This window comes from Balaenoptera physalus (genome assembly GCF_965194825.1).
Source record: "Balaenoptera physalus genome assembly, chromosome: 15".
Lineage (NCBI taxonomy): Eukaryota > Metazoa > Chordata > Mammalia > Artiodactyla > Balaenopteridae > Balaenoptera > Balaenoptera physalus.
Genome location: NC_138894.1, coordinates 59,862,031 through 59,886,244, shown reverse-complemented (window position 1 = coordinate 59,886,244; position 24,214 = coordinate 59,862,031). Strand labels below are relative to the sequence as shown.

The 24,214-nt window shown below is 48.4% G+C and overlaps 1 protein-coding gene across 4 annotated transcripts in view; it reads left to right on the top strand.

Annotated features, from left to right (window-relative positions):
* PRKCE (protein kinase C epsilon) overlaps window positions 1–24,214 on the top strand; it is a 603,195-nt gene that overhangs the window by 462,870 nt on the left and 116,111 nt on the right. For all 4 annotated transcript variants that reach the window (XM_082427721.1, XM_082427720.1, XM_082427722.1 and 1 more), the window contains 3 exons: window positions 10,946–11,084; window positions 16,411–16,599; window positions 20,429–20,575. In XM_082427721.1, coding sequence (XP_082283847.1) covers window positions 10,946–11,084; window positions 16,411–16,599; window positions 20,429–20,575 — 475 coding nt within the window. The remainder of the gene's footprint in view (window positions 1–10,945; window positions 11,085–16,410; window positions 16,600–20,428; window positions 20,576–24,214) is intronic.

Here is a 24,214-nt window from a genome sequence, read left to right as displayed (position 1 = left end):
TCAGGCACCGGGGGGATTCCCAGGCCCTGCCGTTGTGGAAGGCGTGGGCCGTTGTGGAAGACAGATACTCCCAGTGGGGCCTAGACGTTTGCCAAGACATTGAGGCAGGAGACAGCCTCACACATCTGGGAGCCACCCACAGGCCCCAGGTTTGGATTGTGAGGGAGTGGGGTGAGGGATGAGGCTAAAAGGCCAGGCTGGTGGAGACCACACAGGGTCTTGCGCACCATGTTAGGAAGCGAGTTCATGGGGCGCCCTGGAAGAATGCAAGCAGGAGGAGAGCGTCATCTGATTTACATTTTGTATAAAAATGCCTGCTGGCAAAGGTTTGCTCCAAAGTGGAAAGGGAAACATTTGGTGTCCAACAGCTAGGACTGCGAGTTCAAGCTTCATGTGCTCCAGCTGCCTTGGCTTCCCAGGATCTTAGACGAGAAGGATCCTTGGGGATTAATTTATCCAGCCATCGTATCTCATATTTGAAGACAGTAAAGCTCAGAAAAGCAGCTTGCTTGAGGTCGCCATTGTCCTTGGTCCTGGTCTGTACACTGAATCCCAAATAGCCATTTCGAAGCCAAGTTGATTGATGACCTGGAGAGGAATGAGGGGACTAGGTGTAAGTATCATGGTCAGGGCAGCCCATCCTACTTGCTGGGGACACAAGTCAAGGCCTATTTCCCATCAGTGGAGGTCAGGATATTATCCATGAGTATTAAGGATAAGGATTTGCTTTAATTACTGTGGGTTAAAGAAAAAAAAGTAATTGGAAAATCATGCTATCAGATAAGTGATCCTGCAGTGATTCCAAGTCTTAATGCCCAGGTACAGCCGCAGGCTATGTATTTCGGCTGTGAACAGGGATGCTCTTTCACACCTCAGGTTTTCAGCTGTCAGTGTGGTAGCTTAAAGTCTGCTGTCTTCAGACAAGGGGTCATCTGTTTGGTCAAAACAGCAGTGTCTAGCTTATCAGTTGCATCTTGTAATCATGTTGCTGTGAGTCAAAAGCAACCACCCTCCAAGAGCAACAGTTGTGTTCCCAATCCCACAAAAGGGCAAAAACGTGCTACAGTGTTTTTTTTTTTCCTCCCCAAGCAACATAGCAAAGTGATTAAGAACATGGGAGCTGATGTCAGGCAGCACCGACTCTGTCACTCGCCACCTGTGTGTTCTGGACCAGGTCAATGACCCCTGAGACCGTCTTTAAAATGGAGATAATAATAGTCTTACCAGATTCATAGGCTATTTGTGAGATTAAATGAGATAATGCATATAAAAGATTTACCCCTGAGCCTGGCATGCAAAAGCATTTGAAAAAGAAAAATGGTGGTTATGATTTTGTTCCTAAATGATTGAGCTTTTCCTATGAAAAGACTTGGAGAAAGATTTCTCTGCAGACTGGCCCAGAGCGAAATACTATCGTCAACTCTCAGGTATCAGCACTGATATGGAGAATTTTTTAATCATTTACCTTGGTTCTGAAAGCAAATTATGCTTTTCTATTTGATGGAGAGGCAGGAGGTACACTCTCCTAGGCTTCTCGCTTGCCATCCCGTCTGGCGTAGGGTCGTACTTGAGTGACATGGCCTTCCTGGGAGTGATGGGAGGTGGCTGCCACAGAGAAAGCTGGGAGAAAGGATGATGGTTCGTCACCAGCATTGGTCACCATCTTGAGGGGAGTCTGACTGCAATGAAGGGGCAAATGGTCTTTCTCTTGAACATATTGTTAAATTTATGAAAGTGTTTGACATCATCTGCCAGAAGAGCCTGGATTCCCATCTGATTAACCACAGTCATTTGCAAGTCTCCACTACTTGTCCAAAAAACAAGCAGAGTTTCTTCATAACCTCCCCCGAGGGCCTGCTCTCTGGTGATCCAAATACTTGGCATCCCGAGAAGTAATCTTTCTCATCTCTTATCTTCAAGTAAATGAAAGAATTTGCTGTCGTTTCTGTGGCACTCAGGCCTGAGCTTTGTGGAATTAGCCTGCCGGTGGGGTGAGCATACCAGGAAGTGAGGGCATTAAAGAAAAAAATGGAGCCAGGGTGAAGGAGACAGGAGCATATGGATCTCTTCCTTTAGGGCAAGTTTACAAGTCAAGCAAAACAAAATTTTTTTCACTTTTTTCTTGTGTGTGAAGGGTCTCACGGGTGCCACCCCTTTGCTGACTGCTCTGTGGTTTACAGAAGAGTTTTCTGGCCCTTATTCTCGGGGAATCTACTGTCAAATTGAGACACTATAATTTTACAAGTGGCAAAGGATGAATTTTCAGCTGAGATGGCTGAGGTGCTATGGGAGGAATGGAGGACTTCACCCAACTTCTGAAGTGCAGGCCCCAGCTCACCTCCCTAGGCTTTATTTCCCTCCAAGCTCTTCATCTGTAAATTGGGGATGGTGCTACTCATTGCCAGGGCTGTGTGGTAAGAGAGATAAGGCGTGTGATAGCCTTAAGGTGTGTAAGCCTGGAGCTTAGGGACAGGTTACAGCTGCGAACCACAGCAACCCTTCAGGCCCCACTCCCAGCATGGCGATCCAGGTCCTGAGAAGTTTGCTAACTAAGGGTCTGGAAGCTGTCACATCAATCCTGATTAGAAACACCTGTATTGCCCCACCCCCCCCTACTCCCTACCTCCCACCCCTTGTTTTCTCCCCTGGGGCTCTAAGTGTTCCCATCAGGTGTCATTCCCCCAGGCCCAGTGGAAAGGAATCTGTGATTTTTCTCACTGGACTAGACTGAAGGTTTCAGTCTCTCTCTCTGTCTGTCTGTTTCATTTAAGTATCAGTCATCACTTTCTTTCATATGTTACAGTTGCATATGCTTTCTCTTTTTCATCCCACAGTGTCTCTCTCAGTGGCTCATACACAATAAGAGGTAATAAGTATTTTTCAAAAATTCTAGTGACTTGCCATCACGTGGCAGGTGTATTTTAAGAAATGACTGTTAGAGATCCCTGGAGAGGACAGAATTTCTGGGGTAACTGCCATGTCTCAGGCACTGTGCTAGAGCTTTCATGTCGGTTACATCAGTCAATCGTGGCAGTATTCTTCCCATTTTACAGATAAGAAAACTGAGTCCCAACGATACTTTGGACCAGCCGAACATCATCCAGCTTGAAAGTAGCCAAGTTAGGATTCAGATTCAGAACTGCCTCACTGCCTATCAGGAAGAGACAAGTTGGGGGACCCCCACCCCCCGCCAGCATCTCAGATCAAAACATGGAGGCACCTACAGCATCTTAGACATAACCATTAGGTGCATAGATAGCCGTGGGGGACAGGGGTGTACAATTCTTAGAAGACAAAATATGTATTTCAAATTGTCGTGGATACATTTCTAGAGAGAGCAATAGCTGATTCCATGTCATATTAGAAGTAAACTTTTGTTAAAAGTAAAAGTGTAATCTGATCTACTGCAGATTTCGGCCCATCTGTAACAGATGTCCCTGATACGAAGACCTTCTTTACACCTCACTTATCCTCAGGACAAGACCATTTCTTCCCCAGCTCACAACAAACTCACTTTAGGGATCTTTGCTTTCACTCACAGATCCCTTTCCCATTTTCCAACCCAATAAAGTAGTGCAGTTGGTCATAGAAGAAAAGCATTTTTTTTTTCCCTCCTTAAAACCAACTGCAAGGTCTCACCCCTACCCCGATAGGTTTTATAGAATTTTTTTTTTAAAGGTATGTTGTTTAGGGAGTTTCTTTTCTTGGTGCCTTTTGAGTTTCTGGAAGATATCTGTGCTCCTGCCCCAAGGGAGCCTTGGTCATACCATCCTGCATCTAAATCAATCCTTCCTTGTCAGCCACTGTGACCTCTTGGCCTCTGTATTCCCCTTGTCACCACGAAGCCTTCCTTATCCAGCCCAAAGGAATTTGGGTCCAATCAGCAGATGGAGATTCCCAGCTCACGGGCCTTACATTTGGTGTAAGGTGATCACGGGCAGCTGTGTGGAGTCAGCTCAGCGCTGCTTCTTACCAGCCCTGTGACCTTGGGCAAGTGACTTGCCTTGCCTTGGGCAAGTGAGCCTCCATTTCTTCATACATTTAAAAAGCTGGTTGATGATAGCAGATGTCGGCAGGGGTGGTGTGGTCAGGGTTCTTGTCTCCTAGGATAAAGTGGCAGAGGATACTGTAGGCAGATGCACCCTTTCCTGATAGCCAGAGCATGGCTCCCAAATCCCTGTTTGGCTTAATGATCTGGGTTAGGCCGTCTTGGAGCTTTGATCACTGTTAAGACTTAAATCAGAGAAGTAGTTGTCCGCCAGAGGTCCTGCAAAGAGACGTTTGGCAATGTCTGGAGCCATTTCTGGTTGTCACAGCTTGGTTGGGGGTTGCTAAGAGCATCTAGTGTGTGGAGACCAGCGATGCTACTAAACATCCTACAGTGCACAGGAGAGCTCCCCACAACAGAGAGGTATCCAGCCCAAGTGCCAGTCCAGCTCCAGTGTGCTGAGGGTGAGAAGCCCTGGACCAGAGGGACAGTGCATGACCTGCTCCTTACCCACTTCTCTCCAGCCCACACACAGCCCATTGGGACATCTGGCAGCTCGGGGAGTCAGGGAGGTTCCATGGAAGTTCTCACAATCCTCAGCCTACTGGAGAAGTACAGTAAGAAGTCTTCGATCCAGGTGCCATGTGACAGGGGGCTATATAATAAAGGTATTCTGCCTGAGGAAGAAATTCTGGGAGCCCCACCCCCTAAGATCAGGGACTACCAAAGGTGCTCACTCCCACCATTATTCTTTAGCATTGTTCTCAAGGTTCTAGTCAACACAATCAGACAGAAGAAATAAGTTAGAAATATAATCACTGAAAAGGAGGAGGTAAAAATGATCACTAATTACAGATGATTTGGAAAATCCAGGAGAATCAACTGGAAAAACTCCTTTACAAAAATAAAGATCATTCAGTGTAGCAGCAGGGCACAGAATGGTTAGCAGAAATCAATAGTTAGTACAAACATGTGTAACCTGATAGAAGATATAATGGAAGAAAAGATCCTATTTACAATAGGAATGTGAAATATAAAATAATAACTTGGATTATTTAGAAGTAGATTCAGTTGCAGTTAACATATAAAACCCAGACAACGGTGCTTTAAATAAAATACAAGTTTTTCTTTTTCATATGAATGTTATCTGGAAGTATAGGTAGTCCATTCCTGGGGCGTGGTCCTTATCTTTATGGTCGAAGGTGGCTGCTAGGACTCCAGGCATTACATCCTCATTCAAGCAATAGGATAGAAGAAGGAAAGAAGAAGAAGTGTAAGGCTCCTCCTTTCAAGGAGACTTCCACACATCTGATTGGCTAGAACTTAGTCACTTAACTATGCCCAGCTCTAAAGAAGGCTTTGAATTCTAGTTTATAGCTGCATCACTGTGTGCGTGGCTTAAAAGAAATCAACATTCTCTCACTAAGGAAGAAAGTGAGAATGAATATTGGGACAACCGGCAGGCTGCCATGAAATATAACAAAAGTGTATTACAAGATCTATAGGAGAGAACTTTAAAATGCTCCTATAGGACACAGGCAAGATTTGAACAAATGGAAAAACAAACAGTGTTATTGAATAGGAAGACTCAACATCATAGAAAGATCAATTCTCCTTGAGTTAATGTATAACTTTAAACACGTTTCCAATAAAAAACATCACTAGGAATTTTTTTTTTAACTACACAGATGATTCTAAAGTTCGTATGGAAAAGTAAATACACAAGAGTAGCCAGGAAATTTTGAAAAAGAAGAAGGGGACCAGTCCTGCTGGCTATTAAAACATATTTTAAACCTACAATAATTTAAAAAGTATGGTACATATCAATGTTATAGAGTGAAGGGTACAGAAATAAATCCAAATATATATGGACATTTAATACCAGTATTTATTAAAGGTGGTATTTCAATCAATGAGGAAAAGATGAACTATTTAACATATTGGATTGGGGCAACTTACTAGAAGTCTGGAAACAAAGTTGGATCTATACTTCACACCTTTTATCAGGACAAATTCCAATTATATCAAAGACTTATGTTTATAAAATGAAAGCATAAAAGTACTAGTGAGAAACCTTGGGAGAATGCTTTTATAACTTTGAAATGGGTAAAACAAAGACTTTCAAATGAAAACATAAACTCCAAAAACCATAAAGTTAAACGTCAGTTCAGTTACATCAAAAGAAATAAGATTGGCCTGGCAAAAACCAGCATAAGCAATGTCAAAAGTCAAAGAGTAAACTGGGACAAGCATTTGCAATTCTTAGCCCACACAAAGGTTGTTTCCTAATATAGAAAGAACTCCTAACAATCAATAAAAAACAAACACCACCAAAGGAAAATAGGTAACAGTTCACAGAAAAAAAAAAAAAAAAGATCACTTTTAAATATAGGAAAAATGCCCAAACTTACAGAGAAACCTAGGGATATACTGAAATACTGTTTTTACCTATCAGACTACCAGAAACTTGGTAGCACACCATGGTAGCAAGCAGGGACTATCATATATGCTTATGGAAATGTAAACTGTTCAACCTCTAAGGAGGGCAGTTTGACAACATTCATCAAAATCCACATTTTTTACTACTTGACTCAGAAATTTCTAAGATATGTGTACAGTTACTTTCATATACACACAAGATGTCACATGTACAAACTTAATCACAGCAGCACTATTTATAATAGCACAATATTAGAAGCACCTTAAATGGCCCCCCCCAAAATATGGTGGCGTATCATACAGCCATAAAAATGAATTAGTAGACTCTTCATGTGCCAAGACAGAAAGATCTCCAATATAGCCAATATATAAGTAGAAAATATAAGGTATGAATGAGTGCATATAACAAGCTCCCATTCAGTTAAAAGGGAGGAAATGAATGTACATTCACATTTTTTTTTAATAAATTTATTTATTTTATTTATTTATTTTTGGCTGTATTGGGTCTCCGTTGCTGCGCACGGGCTTTCTTAGTTGCGGCGAGAGGGGGCTACTCTTCGTTGTGGTGCGCGGGCTTCTCATTGCAGTGGCTTCTCTCGTTGTGGAGCATGGGCTCTAGGCACACGAGCTTCAGTAGTTGTGGCACGCGGGCTCAGTAGTTGTGGCTCGTGGGCTCTAGAGCGCAGTCTCAGTAGTTGTGGTGCACGGGCTTAGTTGCTCCGCGGCATGTGGGATCTTCCCGGACCAGGGCTCGAACCCGTGTCCCCTTCATTGGCAGGCGGATTCTTAACCACTGCGCCACCAGGGAAGCCCCACATTTTCTTATTTACGTATAAAGTGTGACCAAGAGGGTACACAAGGAATGAGTAAAAAGCAATTGCCTGTAGGGGGAGAAAGGGGTGTCTGGGGAACAGAGGCAGGAGGGAGAATATTTCCTGTAGGCCCTTTACACTTTGGACTTTATGAACACATGAATGTATTAACCTATTGAAAAAGATTGAATAAAACTATTAATAGATCAACTTAATAAATAAAGGCTAGTTACATTGGCTCAAAGGGAAAGGGATGTTGCTGTATCTGTTTCCATTATTAAAAAAAAAAAAAAAAAGGAAAAAAACCCTACTCCTTAAAAAATGTCCCAGTCCTCAGAAGTGCCCTGGCCTTGTATTTGGGGACTGAGTAGAGAGGGATTGACGTCTAGGCAGGAGCCCCTCTTTGCAAAACTGTCAGTCCACGAGTTTGACAGGTACCTACTGTGTGCACAACCATGACCCGAGTGCCAGGGGAACTTTCTCTCAAAAAGAAAAGTCCAGTCACCCTGCCCTGCAAGCTGGGCTTCAGAGCAGGGAAGGCTGGGAAATGATTGTTCCCGACCCTGCTTCCCAGGGAGGTTTAGGGACCCCTAGGGAAGAGACAACACTAAAAGCCAAGAGGTAGAGAAATCTTAGGGCAGGAATGGGAGCTAGAAAGGCAGGGGTCCTGGCACAGCAGTGCTGGTAGGAGAAGGCGAGGGAAATCATGAGGGGACCACCACTCTCAGCCAGCTGTGCAGCGAGCAGAACTTTGGGGGTACCACCTTCTTTCTGTAGGCTCCATCCCCTCTCCCTTGCAGGAAAGGGCATTCTCTCTCCTCTCTCTTTCTCCACCTGAGCAAGCATGGCCCTGGGCTTCCCTGAGTGCTCCCATCCCCTGAAACCCCACTCAGGAACTCACTTAGAGCCCGGGACAAGACAAATTTGGTCTCTGTGGTATGAGTAGTTTTCTTTTTAATGAGACTGAAGACCCCCAGAGAAATAAAGTTCCAGTAGCAGCCTTTCTGGCCCCCAGGGGTCTTTCAAGCTGTGATAATCTTTCCTGTTACAAAAGGAAAGGAACATAAATCACTCTTCCTTGGGACTTGGTTTCCCATGGGGAGTTGGAGTTTAGATAAATACAGGCAGTGGAGGGGTATTCCAAGGAAGACGTCAGGCATCATAGACAGGACAGTGGGAAGAAATGCTTTGGCCTGGGGCCTCCCTTCGCCACAGCAGAGGGGCAGCTGCTGCCAAACATGCTCGGCCCTGGTGGCCGCCCTGGGCCTTCAGCAGGAGTGACTTCTCTCTCCAGGGAGCAGAGGGGCAGGGAGCCCAGGGACGGTGTGCACCTGGGCCAGGGCAGGCAGAGAAGAGCGGGAGGTGGGGAGAAACTAGGTGGTCCACCTTCTCTTGCTCTGAGTAGGAGCTCCCCGAGCAGAAGGAAAGGCTGAGCCTGATGGGCCGGAAACACTGAGTCGCAATTTTCAGCACAAGGGCAAGGTTCGGGTTGGCTCAGAATCTTCTGAACCTATTCCATTCATACAAATGAGAACGAGTCCTTCCTATGACATAACAAAGGCTTTAAAAGAGAGTGCTTGAGCGATGGCATGCGGGGTCCTTTATATATTCGGGGTTGGTGGCTGGCACTGAAAGTCGTCCACCACTGAGAAGGCAGGAAGGCAGGGGAGTGTAGTGCACAGAGGCGGCGGTGCCAGCCTCCAGAGCCAGGGACCTGAGTTCAGGTCACAGTCCCACCAGCACCCTGTCACCTTCCAGAAGTCACTTGCCCTCTTCCAGTCTCCCTGTGCTTGTTTCTGCCGCCGTCGTGCAGAGTGTGCTCTTCCTCACTCTCAGGGTTGTTCAGAGTACGAATGTGGTTTGTAGACTACCAGGTGCTTTCCGCGGGCTGTGGTTACTGTTAGCGTGGGTGTTGCCATGGTGATCATGGTGGGCAAGGGTAGGTCTTGGAAAGGCAACTCTATAGACTGGAGAGCGTGTAAGGGGCCCTAACTCAGCAGGGCCGTGGGTCAGCCTCTCAACCACTCAAACGTTTGCAGGACACCCTGCTCCCTCTCAGTTTCCTCGTGAAGGAAGCGGGTGTTAGGGTATTAAAGACCGGCTACTTTCACACACCTCATCACAGTAACCCTTCACGCCAGCACATGGGGTTACAGACCAGCAAGATGACTGCACCAGGACCACACCCCAGTAGTGACTGCAACCCAGGCCGCCTGCACCCGAGTCATGTTCCCCTCACTGCTCCCCCCGCACACCAACCAGAGCGGAGCCTTGACCACACACGGTGGCCAGGGTGGGGACTCGGGGAGCCCTGGTCCCAAGGGCTCGGGCGCACTCTTCTTTCTGTAGCTCCCAAGCATTTGCTTAGAGCAGCACATTTTATGTGCTTTCTCTTTTCTCAAGAAGTCCCAGCTGTGTGAGGAAATGGGGCCACGGGTGCAAGACAGGCTGGCCTTAGAGTGCTTCCTGCCCCACCTTTGCACTCAGGCCTGGATTCCTGACGGTGGCCGGAGTTCAAGTCCAGACGCCAGCAGGCTTGTGAGAAAGGCCCCTCTTGCTCCGTGTGCCGGGGAGTCGGCCTTCTTTGCAAGACCCCCCCACCCCAGAGTGACTACTGAGAGAGACCCAGGGTGAGGACCTCCATCGAGATCTTTATATGGGACAGGTCTGGAATTTGCAGACTTGGTAGGGGAATTCTTATCCAGAACCCTAGATTCTATATGAGATCTTAGGGGAAACCCAAACTGTAAAATAGGCCACATGGAAGCTGCACTGGCTGAGGCCTGAGAACCACCCAGCTCTATGGGGCCTGGTTATTGCAACCAATGGGCCTTCCTTCCTGCACCCAGACCCTTCCCCTGCTTGGCCTGCTTGCCCCTAAGAGACTGATCTTGCAAATGCGTCGTGCACGCTCCTGCAGGCTGGGGCTTCAGTTACCCTCAGCCCCTCAGCATGAATTTCAGACCCCTCTTCCTGGCGTTCTGGGCTCTTCATGTTTGGTTTCAACATGTCTGTCTTGCCTCACCATTTACTGGGACTCAGTTCTCTGGTCTCTTCACTGCCTTTTGCATGTACTGTGTTGGCCTTCCCCTCCCTCCCACCTTTCCTCTTCATGCTCTGTCCAAACCTTACCACCTAGCCAAGCTTCTCTTGAGAGTCAGTTTCCTGGGAGCCCTCCCTGCCTGCACCAGCCATCAATGGTCTCCCTCCCCGACTCCCCCCAAAACACAATAGCTCACATAGTCAGTGCCCTATAAAGTAGCATCTGGTTCTTATGTGGTTTATCTGCTTCATTGGTGCCAATATGTGTCAGTCTTGTCCCACCACCTGATCCCCATGATTAACTCATAAAGGGAGGGGCATAAGTTCCTTCTTTCTCTCTTATCAAGATCTGAATAATATGAATTTCAGCATATAGTAGGGCTTCAATAAATAGCTGCCGACTTCTTTAAACCAAAGCAGTGTTAAGACATTCCTGAGGTTACAGAAGCTCCTCCCTCAGGCTGGAATGAATGGGGGGCACTTTTGGGGGTTGGCCATTGTGGGCAAGAGCCCTGGACTGGGGTTGGTTGTTGGCAGATCAAGCCTCCTTGAAGACTTTCCTTTCTGTAGCAGATTTCCCTGAGATGTGCATACCTCTCCACCTCAAAAAGGTCATATTGGGATGAGTGAAGCATTAACCATGTGGTTCTGGCCCATCTTATAGGGATTTGAAACTGGACAACATCCTTCTGGATGCAGAAGGTCATTGCAAGCTGGCCGACTTCGGAATGTGCAAGGAAGGGATTCTGAATGGTGTGACGACCACCACGTTCTGCGGGACTCCTGACTACATTGCTCCCGAGGTAAGACCGTGGACAAAGGGCCACCTCCTCCTGTTGCCAGGGCGGAGGCCTGAGTCCATCCCCATACGCCAGGGTCATCTAGCAGTGCTGGGGAAGGCTCTGGAAAACCAGAATGGATTCCAGGGAGGAGGGAGAAAAGGAAAGGTAAAAGGCTTGCCGATTTCTCCATAAGGAAGTGGTGGTGATGGGGAGATAATGGTGAACTGAGAGTAACAGGCCATTCCCCAAAGCTGGCCAGGCCCTCACATCCTCTCATCCCAGTCCAGAACTACCAGCGAAACTAGGACCAAGAGACATTTGTTGACTTGTATGATTGCTTTCAATTTTTAATAACCAGAATAACGGAGAGCCATTGATAAAGGCAGTGATTAGCTTTATCAGCTATAATTTGCCTACAGTGGAACCAAGAAGTAGTTGCCATTTCTAGTGCAGCAGTGATTCCGCATAGCAGGCACAGATTGAACAGGAAGAGGAGAGTGCCTGGGCCTCATTTTAATAGAGATCAGAGATGTTCATGGTAAGCCTCGCCAGTAGGTTGCCTTTCATGGGAGTTGCTTGGGTGTTTTGTTCATCATAAAGTGTTTGTTTGCCTTCAGCTTCTGCAGGTCGGTCTTGCCTAGACTGAGAGATATCTAGTGTGGTATGATTCAAGTTTAAGACACAGTCTGTCATAGATACTTAATGAAAATGGTCCTGAGTGTTCTGACACATGTGAGATGAGCAGGAAGTACCAATCCCCTTTAAGCATTGTCCGTGGTGGGTAGGGGTTAGCACAACCAGTTTTCATTTCCTTCCAGTGGGCATTGTTTGAGCACCTGCTAGACACAAAGCGATGTGGGGATGAAGAATTGACTAAGACCCTGGTGGCTCTCCTAAAATGACTTTGTGTCTAAAGAGAGTGACAGATAAGTAAACAATGAATTAAGCAGAATAAATAGGTACACAACACAAGACAGTAACCTCAGGGATCAGGGAGGGTTTCTTAGAGCACCTGGTGGATGAATTGAGTTGTAGAGAATCAGCAGGATTTCCTTTGGTGGTATGGAGTAGGGAGCATTCCTGAAAACAGCAGGAAGGACTGGAGTGGGCGTGGGGCAGGCAAGGAGGCTCAGTATCCCTGGGCTCTGAATCCTTTAAGGCAGGGCTATGTTTCTAATCTGGGTACTCCCAAGCTCCGGCACACTAGTCAATCTCTTAGTAATGGTTTGTTGAATGAATAAATGAATGAGAACTTGTGATACTCCAACATGAGCAAAGACCAGGGGATGAGAACATTCTTGGCCTTTTTTAGAAAGGAAGATAGTGTGGCTAGAACAGAGGATTTCTTAGTGCTCTTAGTAATGAACAAGATTAAGAAAAAGGACCAAGGAAAGTGGCCTTTACTCTGTAGGATCTGTGGACCCACTGAGGGTTTCCTAGTAGAAGGAGGGTCATCATCAGACCTGTCCCAGAAAGAAGACAGGCAACAGCAGTGTAGATCAGAAGCCAGAGGGCCAGGGAAGGATGGTTGAGAGTCTTTCCCCAGCCCAGACAAGACACAGGGAGGCCTGAGGAGGGTCATAGAGTAAGGATGGTAACAGGTAAATTCTCACTGGAACCTCCATCTTCTAAAAGATCTGAAGAATAGAGATTTCAGTCTGTCTCTACTAGTATGTTCTCTTAGCAGGGACACTAGGAATTTAACCTCCAAGGAGAAATCATTGAAAGTAAGAGCTCTCGATTGAGACTTGCTTTTTCCACCACCTTCCTCATTCACTCTTTATCATCAGAATGCTTGGTTCTAGGCCCTCTGTGAATTGATGCCAGAGTCAAAGGGTTGACAGCCCAGTGTACTAGTCAAGGACCCAGCCCAAGATAAACATTCACTTTATGATGAACAAAACACCCACACAACTTTCCCAAAAGGCAAACCATTGGTGAAACTCACAATGAATAACTCTGGTCTCTGTTTAGAGTGGGCCCTAGACACTCTTCCTTCCCATTCTACACTTGTGCCAACTCTGCAGCATCGCCACTCCACGCGAAATGAAATCCCTGGTCTTACTGTAGGCAAATTACAGCTGATAAGGGTATCGCTACCTTTATCAAAGGGTCATTGGGAAGGTTAAATGAAATTATATCGCTAAAGCATTTAGCACAGTGCCTGGCGCACAGGAAGTGCTGGGTCAGTGGCGGCTCCATCACAGTCATCATGGTCGTTGGGTTGTGCAGTGGGGTGGGAAAAGCACAGGCCTGAGAGTTGAGATCCCAGGCCAGACTTAACCACTAATGCCCCCATGTGATCTTGACCAAGTGGCAAAATGTTTTTGACCCTCAGGTTCCTCATCTTTCAAATGGAAAAATAATTCCTGCCCTACCCACCTCTTCAAGCTATTTTGAGAATCTAATGAGATTAGAGCATGGAAATGCTTCAGAAAGCATAAGCCTGTATTCAGATAGGAGGGGTTGTGAGACACCTGGCTAACCCCGAAACCAGAGACACGTTCTGAGGCATTAGCTCTGCCCTGGGGCTTCTCTTCACACGGTGTGCCCTTGGCTGACCTCCATGGCACCCCCCTCTCCTTTCTCCATGCCCAGCCCCCGCTCCCCATCAAATGGCGGCCAGCCCTGGGTAGTGCCTGGCGTCATCAGGCCCAATGCCTGCTCTTCTACCCCAGCTCTGACCCATCAAGGGGTTGGCTGCTGCACCAGGTGCCCTCCCATGGCACGTGAAGCCTTGCCGTTCTCACCAGCGCCATCCGTGACAAGGTGATTAGGAAACAGATAATTAGGGCCAAGCCTAAGGGGAATTTTAGAAAAGATGCCACCCAAAATAGGAAGGCTCTGGAGGGGCCTGGGGAAGGGTGGGCAGGGCTGCTCTGTGGTTTACCCAGCGCCATCCTGTCTGAGCACACACAGGGCCACCTGGAGGCCACCTCCCCACCACACCGAGGAGGCACAGAACCCAGCTGTGCCACTCCCCAAGGCTGGAGGGTGGCTTCCTTAGCACCAAGGCCCTCAGAACCCAGGAGAGAAGGGGGCATGCCCAGGAAGATACACACGGTGGGCACACCTGGCAGCCAGTCTCCCTGAGTGTTGGAACTGGGCTGGTCACAGGGGTAGATTCAGAAAAATGTAGAGTCCCTACCCTCTGGTGGCTTATGGATGCCCTGGGGAGACAGCTGACCATGAAAAAAGTAGCTCAACTGCTGGTAGTATGTGGAAAGTGCCTGCCAGATCTTAGGGCAAGGGTCTTAGGGTGTCAGAGGAGAGGAGAAAAGCTGGAGAAATCCAGGAAAGCTTTCTGGAGGAGATGGGTGATAACCATGACCTTGAAGGTGGTACCACGGTGAGCCAGGCTGGGCCGCTGGGTCTTTCAAGGTTGAGGGAGTCTTGGGCTTTGGCTTTCCCTTTGCCTTTGGAACAGAGCAGAGTTACTGGCTCCTCAGTGGAGCCTATAGCTCTGACCTTACAGATACCCTGTGCTGACCACTGGGCTGAGACCAAAGGTCCTAACCAAGCAGCTTTACCAGCCCCAAATAATTTAAAGTTGGCTGCATTTGCTCACATTCCTTTTCATTCTAAATTCTGAAGAGTCCTAAAATGTGCATGTTTTTACTGTTTTCAAAATGTAAAGATGGGTAGAAACCCATCTTTTGATTTAATCCCAAGCAATCTACAACCTCTAGAAGGGCATTTTGAGTAGACCCGAGACAGTCTAGATACTTGGGTTCAGCCTTCTCTTCCATCTTGGAATCTGAGAACTGAGCTGGAGCCTTGTTCTGTAACAAGTTAACGGAGAAGTTACCTGCCTGGGGTGTCCTGCAGGCTGGAGTGGCCCTTGCCATTCTGTGGGGAGAGTCCTCAAAATACACCCCCCTTGGGTACATGCACTCCAGCCGTGCTTCTCCTCCACAGCCTTCACCTTTTGGAGTTCTTTATAGAATGACAGTGCTGAGAGCAGCCAGAGACGTCCTCCCACCCACCCGCCTGTCTCTGGGCAGTACCGTGCCTAGTCCTTCTCTGACTGAGCATTAGTTCTGCTCTGAGCCAAACACAGATCAATGACCTGCTACATTCTATATAAACGTGGAGACCAAACCTTATAGAAGAAAAACTGGATTTAGTACCACCTTCTAATTATACAGAGTTTTGTATTTTGCAGTAGGTTTTCAAAATCTTCCACCTTAATTAATCTTGTGAGGTTAAGCTGAGAATCTGAGCCTCATCTGATAAATGAGGAAGTCAAGTGACTGGCTTGAGATCACCCAGAAATCTAATGCCAAACTTGGAGTGAAACTGGATGCAACCTTGTTGATCTTCCATATCCTTCCAGCACGTGGCCAGCACTGAAGAAAAATTGGGATGGGGCAGTTACTTGCTTTTCAAAATTTCTGCAGCTTCTTGACTCAGAATAGAATTCCTCTTGTGCACTGACATTCTGATTCTGTTTGTAAAACTGCAGTCCTTACACACCATTCTGCAGGAAGCCGATGGTGTTGAGTATTCAGCATCATGTCATACGTGCGTGTAACCTAAGTGACTTTGACTCCACACACTTGGTCAGAGGGAGAAAAGAGAGAGAGGCAGAGAACATAGATAAGAAAAATGGCCACCGTCGAAGATAAAATGCACCAGACAACCGAGGAGAGGATTTGATTCGAGCTCTTGGAATAGGGAGAATGTTTATGGAACACCTCAAATAAAAAGAAGGGGGTCTGGGGCTTTATAGAGGCAAGAAAACAAGGATTCATCAGCGAGCCGTAGGCAAGTCATGGGTCTTTTCTCAGAATATGAAAGAGCATAGTGGTCCTTTATGATTAGAACACAAATGGGTGGGGAGATTTATTAACTCTAGTTTCTTTTCCAAGAGCACAGGCCTCCGTAAATTCAGCATTGTCACCATTTAAAGAGGACTAAGATTCTGCTCACCCTTCCACTCAGTGAGCCGTGCCCTGGGCTGAGCGTGCAATGGGAGACCCAAATTTGCTGCACGCACTCACTCACCCCGATTTTAGTGTCAAAAATGTGCACAGCTTTTTACATGGCTCTCAATTCAAGTCAGGAACTTCATCTGGTGCTCAGGCAAAGAAGCAGCAATTTGTTCCCCCTGGAAGACAGACTGTGGGTATTGGTTTTGGAAAGCTGGCCCCCAACATGGTACCTCCCAAACTCAATTGTCACTCAACTTGCTGATTTAGAACCTAATTTTATGTAAGGCAGCTCCGCCCTACAGAGGAGCAAGCTGGAAATAGAGACGCGCGTCTTCCCACGGGCGCTTGTGGCACAGGTGTAGCCACAGAGGGCAGCCTTCGCTGGACCCTGACATTGCCCGCCTCCCAAACAGATCCTGCAGGAGTTGGAGTACGGCCCCTCGGTGGACTGGTGGGCCCTGGGGGTGCTGATGTACGAGATGATGGCTGGTCAGCCCCCCTTCGAGGCCGACAACGAGGATGATCTGTTTGAGTCCATCCTCCATGACGACGTGCTCTACCCGGTCTGGCTCAGCAAGGAGGCCGTCAGCATCCTGAAAGCAGTGAGTCACTGGCCCTCACCCACTTTCTGGTCCCCTGGCTTTCCCACCTCTCTCTCTCCCCGCCCACTTCTCCTTTCTCTCTCTCTCTCTCTGTCCCACCTCTGCTCACTGCTGAACAGAAGGGGCGGAGGGCAGTCACCGCTGGGAGCTCAGGCCCACTGCACCCGCTCCTGCCAGAAATGGGGTCTGGGACAAATTACTATTCTTGTGGGAAAGGGACACCATGTCTTTGTTTCCCGAGGAAGGCTCCATGCACCTGGGCCCTCCAGTGCTGTAGAGGGGGCAGAGCCAACCCCTGCTGCACTGGGGTCACCCCTGCTGCTTGCACTCTGGGGGCTGGACCCTCCTTCCTTACCTGCCACCCATGGCCTGTCTTCCTCCGGGGCCTGCAGTGGGGGAGGGAAGGGAGGCATTGTGCACCTGTGTCCGCGACAGCATTGCTGATCAAAAAAGATGTGTCCACTTAAGATCCCTGTGGCCCCGCTGGATTCAGATGTAATAGAGAGACTGCCCGCCCCCCCCCACCCCCGCCAACAAATAATCCCTCACAGGTGACAATGCTTAGTACTTGCCCAGCACACCCGTTGCTGCATCGTAAGACACTTGTACTGTGGCAAGTAAGTGAAGTTACCTGTCCCCCTTGGAATGCTGGGGGAGCTGAGGTGCACGGAAGGTAAGCAGACCAGCTTACCTGGGAAGGGTCACCCCGCTGGGCTGAGGCCATGACAGCCCAGGAATCTTGACTTCCAGTCCTGGCTCCTTTCACCCATCAGAATGCCCCAAAGTTCAGAGTCGGCATGCCTCAGTCACAGAATTTGCCATATCCAAATACCTGCTGTACCGTGATTTAGTTTTCTTGTTTTTTCAATCAAGTCCCCAAATCTACCTAATTATATGTATTTTATAAAGAAATGTTATGTAACTATCATAAATGGAAAGAGTATCACTTGTCATAATTAATTAACATAAATTATCCAATGAAAATGGTAAAAATGACCTAAAATCATTTCACAGGTATCTGGCAGGGGACATGTATCATATTTTGGAAAATGCCACAGCAAAACATGTTGCTTCTTTCTGAAGTTCATTTTTTCCTTACTCTTCCCTTCTTTCCCTCACATCATTTCTTTCCTCCCTTCTGCATCTATTTCTCTTTTCCTCCCTCCCTCCTTCCCATTCACTGATTCAATGAACGACCATTTGTTGAGTGTTTCCAGTGTGTGGGGCATTGTGCTAGAATGCTGAGTAAGCACTGGTGAGTGTAACAGCTGTCATCCCTGCCTCGTGGAGCTTGTGATCCAGCGGGAGAAGGTGGGCAATAAATAAAAAACACATCCATATGTGGTCACAATTGGGATAAGAGCAGTGAAGGAAGCAAACAGAGTATGCTCATTCACTCATTCATTTATTCAACACGTATTTATTGGGCATCTAGGATGTGCCAGATACTATACCAGGTACTGGCTAAGGAAAAACCTGCAGCACCCGAGGCAGCCAGAACACCCCCAGCAGAGCTGGTCACTCACCCTGGGCCCTGAACCCCAGCCTGACACACTTTCCTGTGAGCCCCCTGCCGGCACCCCAGGTGGGCCCTTTCATTATGGATGACCTAGAGCAGTGGTCTTCAACTAGGGGTGACTTTGTCCCCCATCATCTCCCAGAGACATTCGGCAACGTCTGGAGATGTTTTTAGTTGTCACAACTTGGAGGGGAGGGGTGCTATTGGCATCTAGGAGGTGAAGCCCAGGGACGCTGCTAGACATCCCGCACTGCACAGGACAGCCCCCAAACAAAGAAGTGTCCAGTCCAAAATGTCATCAGCACAGAGGCTGAGAAACTTTGGCCTACAGAGATTCAGAAGAGGTCGTGCCTGTGTCAGCTGGTTGGTGAGGGTGAAGTCTCTGGGAAAAGAGAAGAGCCTCTGGCTCGGGGTCAGCTTCCTGAGACGCTAAAACCTGCATGTTTATCCGTAGCCCTGATACTTCCCCTCCCAGAAGTGGGAGGACAGGAAGAGCTGAGGAAGCAAGGAGAAGTCTTCTACTCCCTTGGCCTTGGAACACTTCACTTCCTCACATTGTCACCTGATTCTAGGGCCAGGCCAGGTTTTCCATGACTCTGGCCACTGATCTGTGTCTCTGAGGGCTGCTGCCTACATGCAGAACTCTCCAGAAAGCCATCTGCACCAGAGAGTTATGCAGTGCACAACCTGTGCAACAGTAAGTGGCAGTCCTGCTGCCTCCCTTCCTCAGCACTGTGTCCTGAGGCCCAGCCTTCAACCCGCTGTTCACTCATCTCAGTGTACTGAGTGCACAGTGGGAGCCAGGCCCTGAGCCAGATGCTGGGAAGAAAGAACTGATTCCTATATCATAGAGCTCACCAAGGAGAAGAGATGTTTAGACAAATTATAATTTAAATAAATGAGAAGCATGGGGTCTTAGATGTCCACAGAGTGAATCTGGGGAGGCTTCACAGAGGAGGCAGCATTTTGACTGGTTCTTAGAGAATAGTTAGGGGCTAGAGAGGGGCCTTGGACCAGGCAAGTAAAGGATGCAGAAGGTGAGCGAGAGAGACTGGCTACAGACTGAGTAGTTTGTGTGTGCCAAACTAAGGGGTATTGACTTTATCCTGTGGGCGATAGGAATCAGGGGTGTGTAAGCAGGAGTGACCTCTGCCAGCTGTTCGATTAGAAGGATGAAGTGTGTTGGCACCATTCCTAACCCCTCACTCTCTCGTCCATGGCTCCCCTGCCTTTCAGGGGTGCCAGGCAGGAGGCAAGAGGAGGTTCCTACTGCCCAGGAGAACCTCCCTTGCTGATGAAGCCTAAAATGCTATCATTATAGATTTATCCCTTTGCATTATAATTTGTCCTCTTAGGTTCCTTTGTTTAAGTCTAAACTCTCAGCTTTCACCCCATGCAGTATAATACTCAGTCTCTGACACACATGTACACCCACACACACACACCCCTACCTTTATTCTGGGTGGCTATCAGAAATATTTCCACCTGCCAGCACCGATTTGTTTCAAGGTTATGTTACTATACATCTGCTCAATGAAATTAACATTTGCCATCAGGACTGACTCATTTAACAGGAATAATCATTTCACCTGGGTTTGTGAGATCACAAGACACCCAAAAAGTACAAAACACATCAATGTGTTTTTTACAGACAAGCATTGAGAAGCAGTAAGCCTTTCTTTTTCTTGTTTTTTATCTGTTAATCTATGTGGGGTTTTGTGCTAGAGATTACAAAGTCAAACTTTTTTAAGAAGTAGGAGGGCCTAGGTCCAGGAAAAGGAAAGAGGAGGAGGTGCCTTTGATAATTGACCTTAGCATGAATATCTGATCTTCTTTCCTTCCCTCAAAAAGGATTGCTGACCTCTCAGTATGAGTTTATCAGACCTCAGTCTCCCTGATGAGAAGACTTGAGAATCTGAGGGGGAATCAGAGGGTTAGAAAGAGTCTGAGTTCCTAATCCTGACTTGATACCTTGCTGCCTGTTTGACCTTGGCCAAGTTAATTAACTTCTTTGTGCCTCAACTACCTCACTTATAAAGTAGGGACCATGATAGTACCTCAGAGGGTCACGCTGGATGAAATGAATCAATGCGTGTATATGTAATACTATGTGTAGAACAGTGGCTGGCGCACAGTAAGTTCTGTGTAAGAATTAAAGAGCGCCCTGAGGGGCAGAGCCCCCGAAAATGTAGAAAATGGGTTTGGGAGGTGATGCTAAAGGTTCTGCCTTGGCTGAGTTCCGTGTTCCCCTCACCGCCTGTGCCTGCCGGGCCTTTGTCACTGATTCCGTCTCTCTCCTCATCCCCGCAGTTCATGACCAAGAACCCTCACAAGCGCCTGGGCTGTGTGGCGGCACAGAACGGCGAGGATGCCATCAAGCAGCACCCGTTCTTCAAGGAGATCGACTGGCTGCTCCTGGAGCAGAAGAAGATCAAGCCGCCCTTCAAACCTCGAATTGTAAGTGGGCCCTGAGCTCGTTCCACGGCGCGGGCGGGCCTGCCTCCCGTGCGCAGAGATGGGGGTCTGGGCACATTTTACAGCCAAGATGACAAGGGCAGGAGGTCGCCAAGAGGCCCCCTAAAAGAGAGTCTCCTTGGCCCTGGGAGTTTACTGTCGAAACCACATAACCGATAGCGGTAACCAAGGTGATGATTTATATGGGACACAGAAGAACCTTTTGTACTTCAATCAAATTTTATTTATCTTGATCAAAAATTATACATGATACTGGTTTTCCATGTGTGGTAGCAATATATAAGGTTTCCTTATAGATAAGCTTTTTTTTTAATGAGTCAATTTAAAGAAAAGTATTAAGTAACTAATTGTCGCAGTCATTCTGTGGAGCGAGCACAGAGCGTGAAGCTGAGACTCAGAGATGGCCATTTGAGGAAGACTGTCCCCAGGGCTGCCCATGGGTGCTGGCTCTATAAGATGCTGTTTCTTTAGGCCACATCTCTGCCCTCTCTGATCCGCTCTCCCTTCTGCCTTCTCTCCAGCCTCAGCACACACTCCTTCCAGGTTCTTGGGCCTGTTGTGCTCATGCCAGTCGGAGGAGGGTGCAGTAAAGGGTGTTTGACGCTCAGAGGTTGGAAAAAAGAATAGCCTGTCGATTCCAGGCTTAACTCAGAGACTGTGTCGTGGCAGTGACCTTCTGCTGGAAGGGGAGAGGGTCGGCGGTGCTCTCCTTAAAATTAGAGAGAGAGGGTGGGTGTGGGTGTGCATACGTATGCATGTGTGTGTGTGTGTGTGTGTGTGTGTGTGTGAGGGGGGAAATTCTTAGCTCTGTTGGATCCTAGCCCAAGGAGGCCGTCATTTAGACTGAAACTTTGGGTAGCCAGCTGGGTAGCGTCCTGGGGGCAAGGGAGGGTGTGTAACATAGGAGGTTATAGGGCAGAGCCCCAGAGTCGTGGGGCTGGGGTCTCGGGCAGGGAAGACCTGAGATTATCCAGTCGGCCCTCAGTCACCCCACATTCCGTCAGAGGACCCCTTCTTCCTCACTTCCAAGTACAGAAAAGACCCTCCTGTGCTTTGGGAATCATCAGGAAATCTACTATATTCTAAGACATTTTCTAGGGGGCAGTGGTTGAGAGTGAAATGTTTCATGCTGTGGGTAACTCTCAGCTGAAGGGTGTGGTCCGGGCCTCAGCCAGATGACAGCGTGGCAGGTGGACGGTCCCTAGACACTCAGTCCTGTCTCCATTCCTCGTTTGCTTCCTTCTTGGGTTTTTATGATTTTCACTGGCTGGCACACAGCCTGGACCAGGCTAAATTCAAGTTTACCTTCTTTCTTTGTTAGCATCACCCACAGTTCTGGGGCCTGTCGTGCCAAAAGCCCGTGCTGTGGGCTCGGGACAGGGCTCACTGCGTGTGCCAGCCTGCCTGAAGGCCGCCCCACCCCACCCCGAGGGTCTCTGAAGGTGGCCTTTAAGGACAAGATGAGCCGACAGAGTTCCCCAGACAAAGTGAGGGAAAGCAGGAGGCCAGAGGCCAAGCAGGGGAGGAGAAACTGAAGACTCAGATCTGAAGGTGAAATGTTATTTTAGGTTCAATCTAACTTAATCAACCCAAAGAAAATTAAGAAGTAGAACTGAGTAAGGAATCCGGGCCCAACAAACAGGAACCTGGGACGAGAGCAGGGACCAGTCGGCCAGTGCAGGTCTGCAAGATGACTTGAACTCCAGTCTAGACACCAGCTCAACAAAAGGACTGGACACGAGCCTTGTGGGGGGAGGGGGAGGACTGGAGGAGCAGCTTTCTCCTGGGGATGCAGCCTGGAGGGGACAAGCGCCAGGGGACCATCAGCAAAGTGTGTGAAGGGAAAAGGGGGCCTGGGTGGGGCAGAGGCAGGCAGGGAGTCTTTGCCGAGAGACCACAGGGAAGCAAGGAATTCGGGAAGCTCTTTGTGATAAAAGGCGCAAGGAAGCTCTAAAGGATGGATTCACAGAGAAGGGTCTCTCACTGGGGTAGAATAGTGGCAGATCGTCACTCAGATCCAGTGGAGGTGATTCCTCTGAGATGGCCAAAGACCCGAGTAGCTCTGGTCTCCAGGAGCTCTTCCCAAAGCCCTAGCAATGCCAGGGGCTCCTCAGTGGGGCTTCCACCCTCCAGTCTGAACTCTGAGCCCAGTGAAAATGCAGACCTGAGCGGAGTGACACTTTGAGCAGTCCCTGGCTTCCCTGGAGTAAGGCGAGGGCAGGAAGGACAAGTGTGAGATTTCTGCGGACCTGCAGGATGGGCAAGGAACCAGACAGAGGAAGGGGGAGGGATGAAGCGTGAACCAGGAGGCCGAGCAGGTGACCCAGTCCGCTACCATAGAGCTGCCCCTGGCCAGGGGTGCAGGTGCTCCTGCGGTCAGGGGGTGACGGCCCCCCAGGAACCAGCAGTAGAAGCCCATCCTGTGGGTCAGGTGGGACTACCTCTCTACCTAGAGCACAAGGGCCCTGCGCTTCCCTTCCCAGGGCCTCTCGAGGGTCCCCAGCCTGGGACCAGAGGGCAGGACACTGCTTGCTTCCTTCGCTGAGGGGCTCAAGTAGGCTTCCAGGGGCCGTCCAGGAGCTCCCACCAAGTTCAAAACTGCCTTAGCGTTCCTAAAGACTGAGTTCATCATTGCCTTGGAAATCATCCTCTGTGCATGTTCCTGCTCGCCCCACACAGACCTCCAGAGTCATCCTCAACACTGCTGGGGGTCAGGGGAGAGGGCGTTTATTTGGTTGGTTTGAATTCAGTTTGGAGGAGAGAATTAGAACATCCAAAGGAAGGGTAAGAAGGGAAACTTTGTGTGTATGTGTGTGTACAAGAGGTGTTTCTGGTCACATTTGGAGCTGAGTAATGTTGATCCTTACTGAGTTCTCGGCTATAGGTCATTCAAGAAGTATTCAGGTTATTTAGATCTCTGATCACAATTATATCCTTGGGACTAGAGATTTCTCTCCAGAGAAATACTAAAATCGGAAAAGAAAAGAATAGTCTTCATCCAGTTAGCAGGTTGGAAAGGTGTCCCAAATCTGTCCTTTAAATGAAAACGTGTTTCTGAAAAATGTTCATGGCACCACCCTGAGTCATCTGTGGGCTTGTGTACAACAGAAATAGACTTTACGTTGAATTAAAGCCCACTGCAGTGGCGGACATACTGTGTTTCTCATCTCTAAAAGCCCTGTAAGGCCAATGTGAAAACTCACACAGGCGTTTATAAGCCATCACCCCCACTAACCACCTCAGGACTCACCACGGGGGTGAGGGACCTGCCCGGCTCAGATGCCAGTGGTGAGCACGGCTCTGTGCTCCAAAAGCAGGGTCAGCCTCACCCCCAGACAGAATAGATGGCCACACACTAGAGGTCATTGGAGAGACACTGGGAAGCCGAGGTATGTCTCCACGGAAGTCATCTTCTGTTCACGGGGCAGGGAGTTCCAACACAGGACAGGCTTCCCGTGGGCTTCAGGTATCACATGACTTGAGGACACATCAGATGCCTTCCGAGGAGAGCAGCGGAAGAAAGGTTTTGTCGGAGAGAGGAAAGAAAACTGGTTTGGAGCCTGACATTGGGGACAAGTGGCCAAGATGGTGGGTCGCAAGCAGCCAGGGATGGTGTGAGTT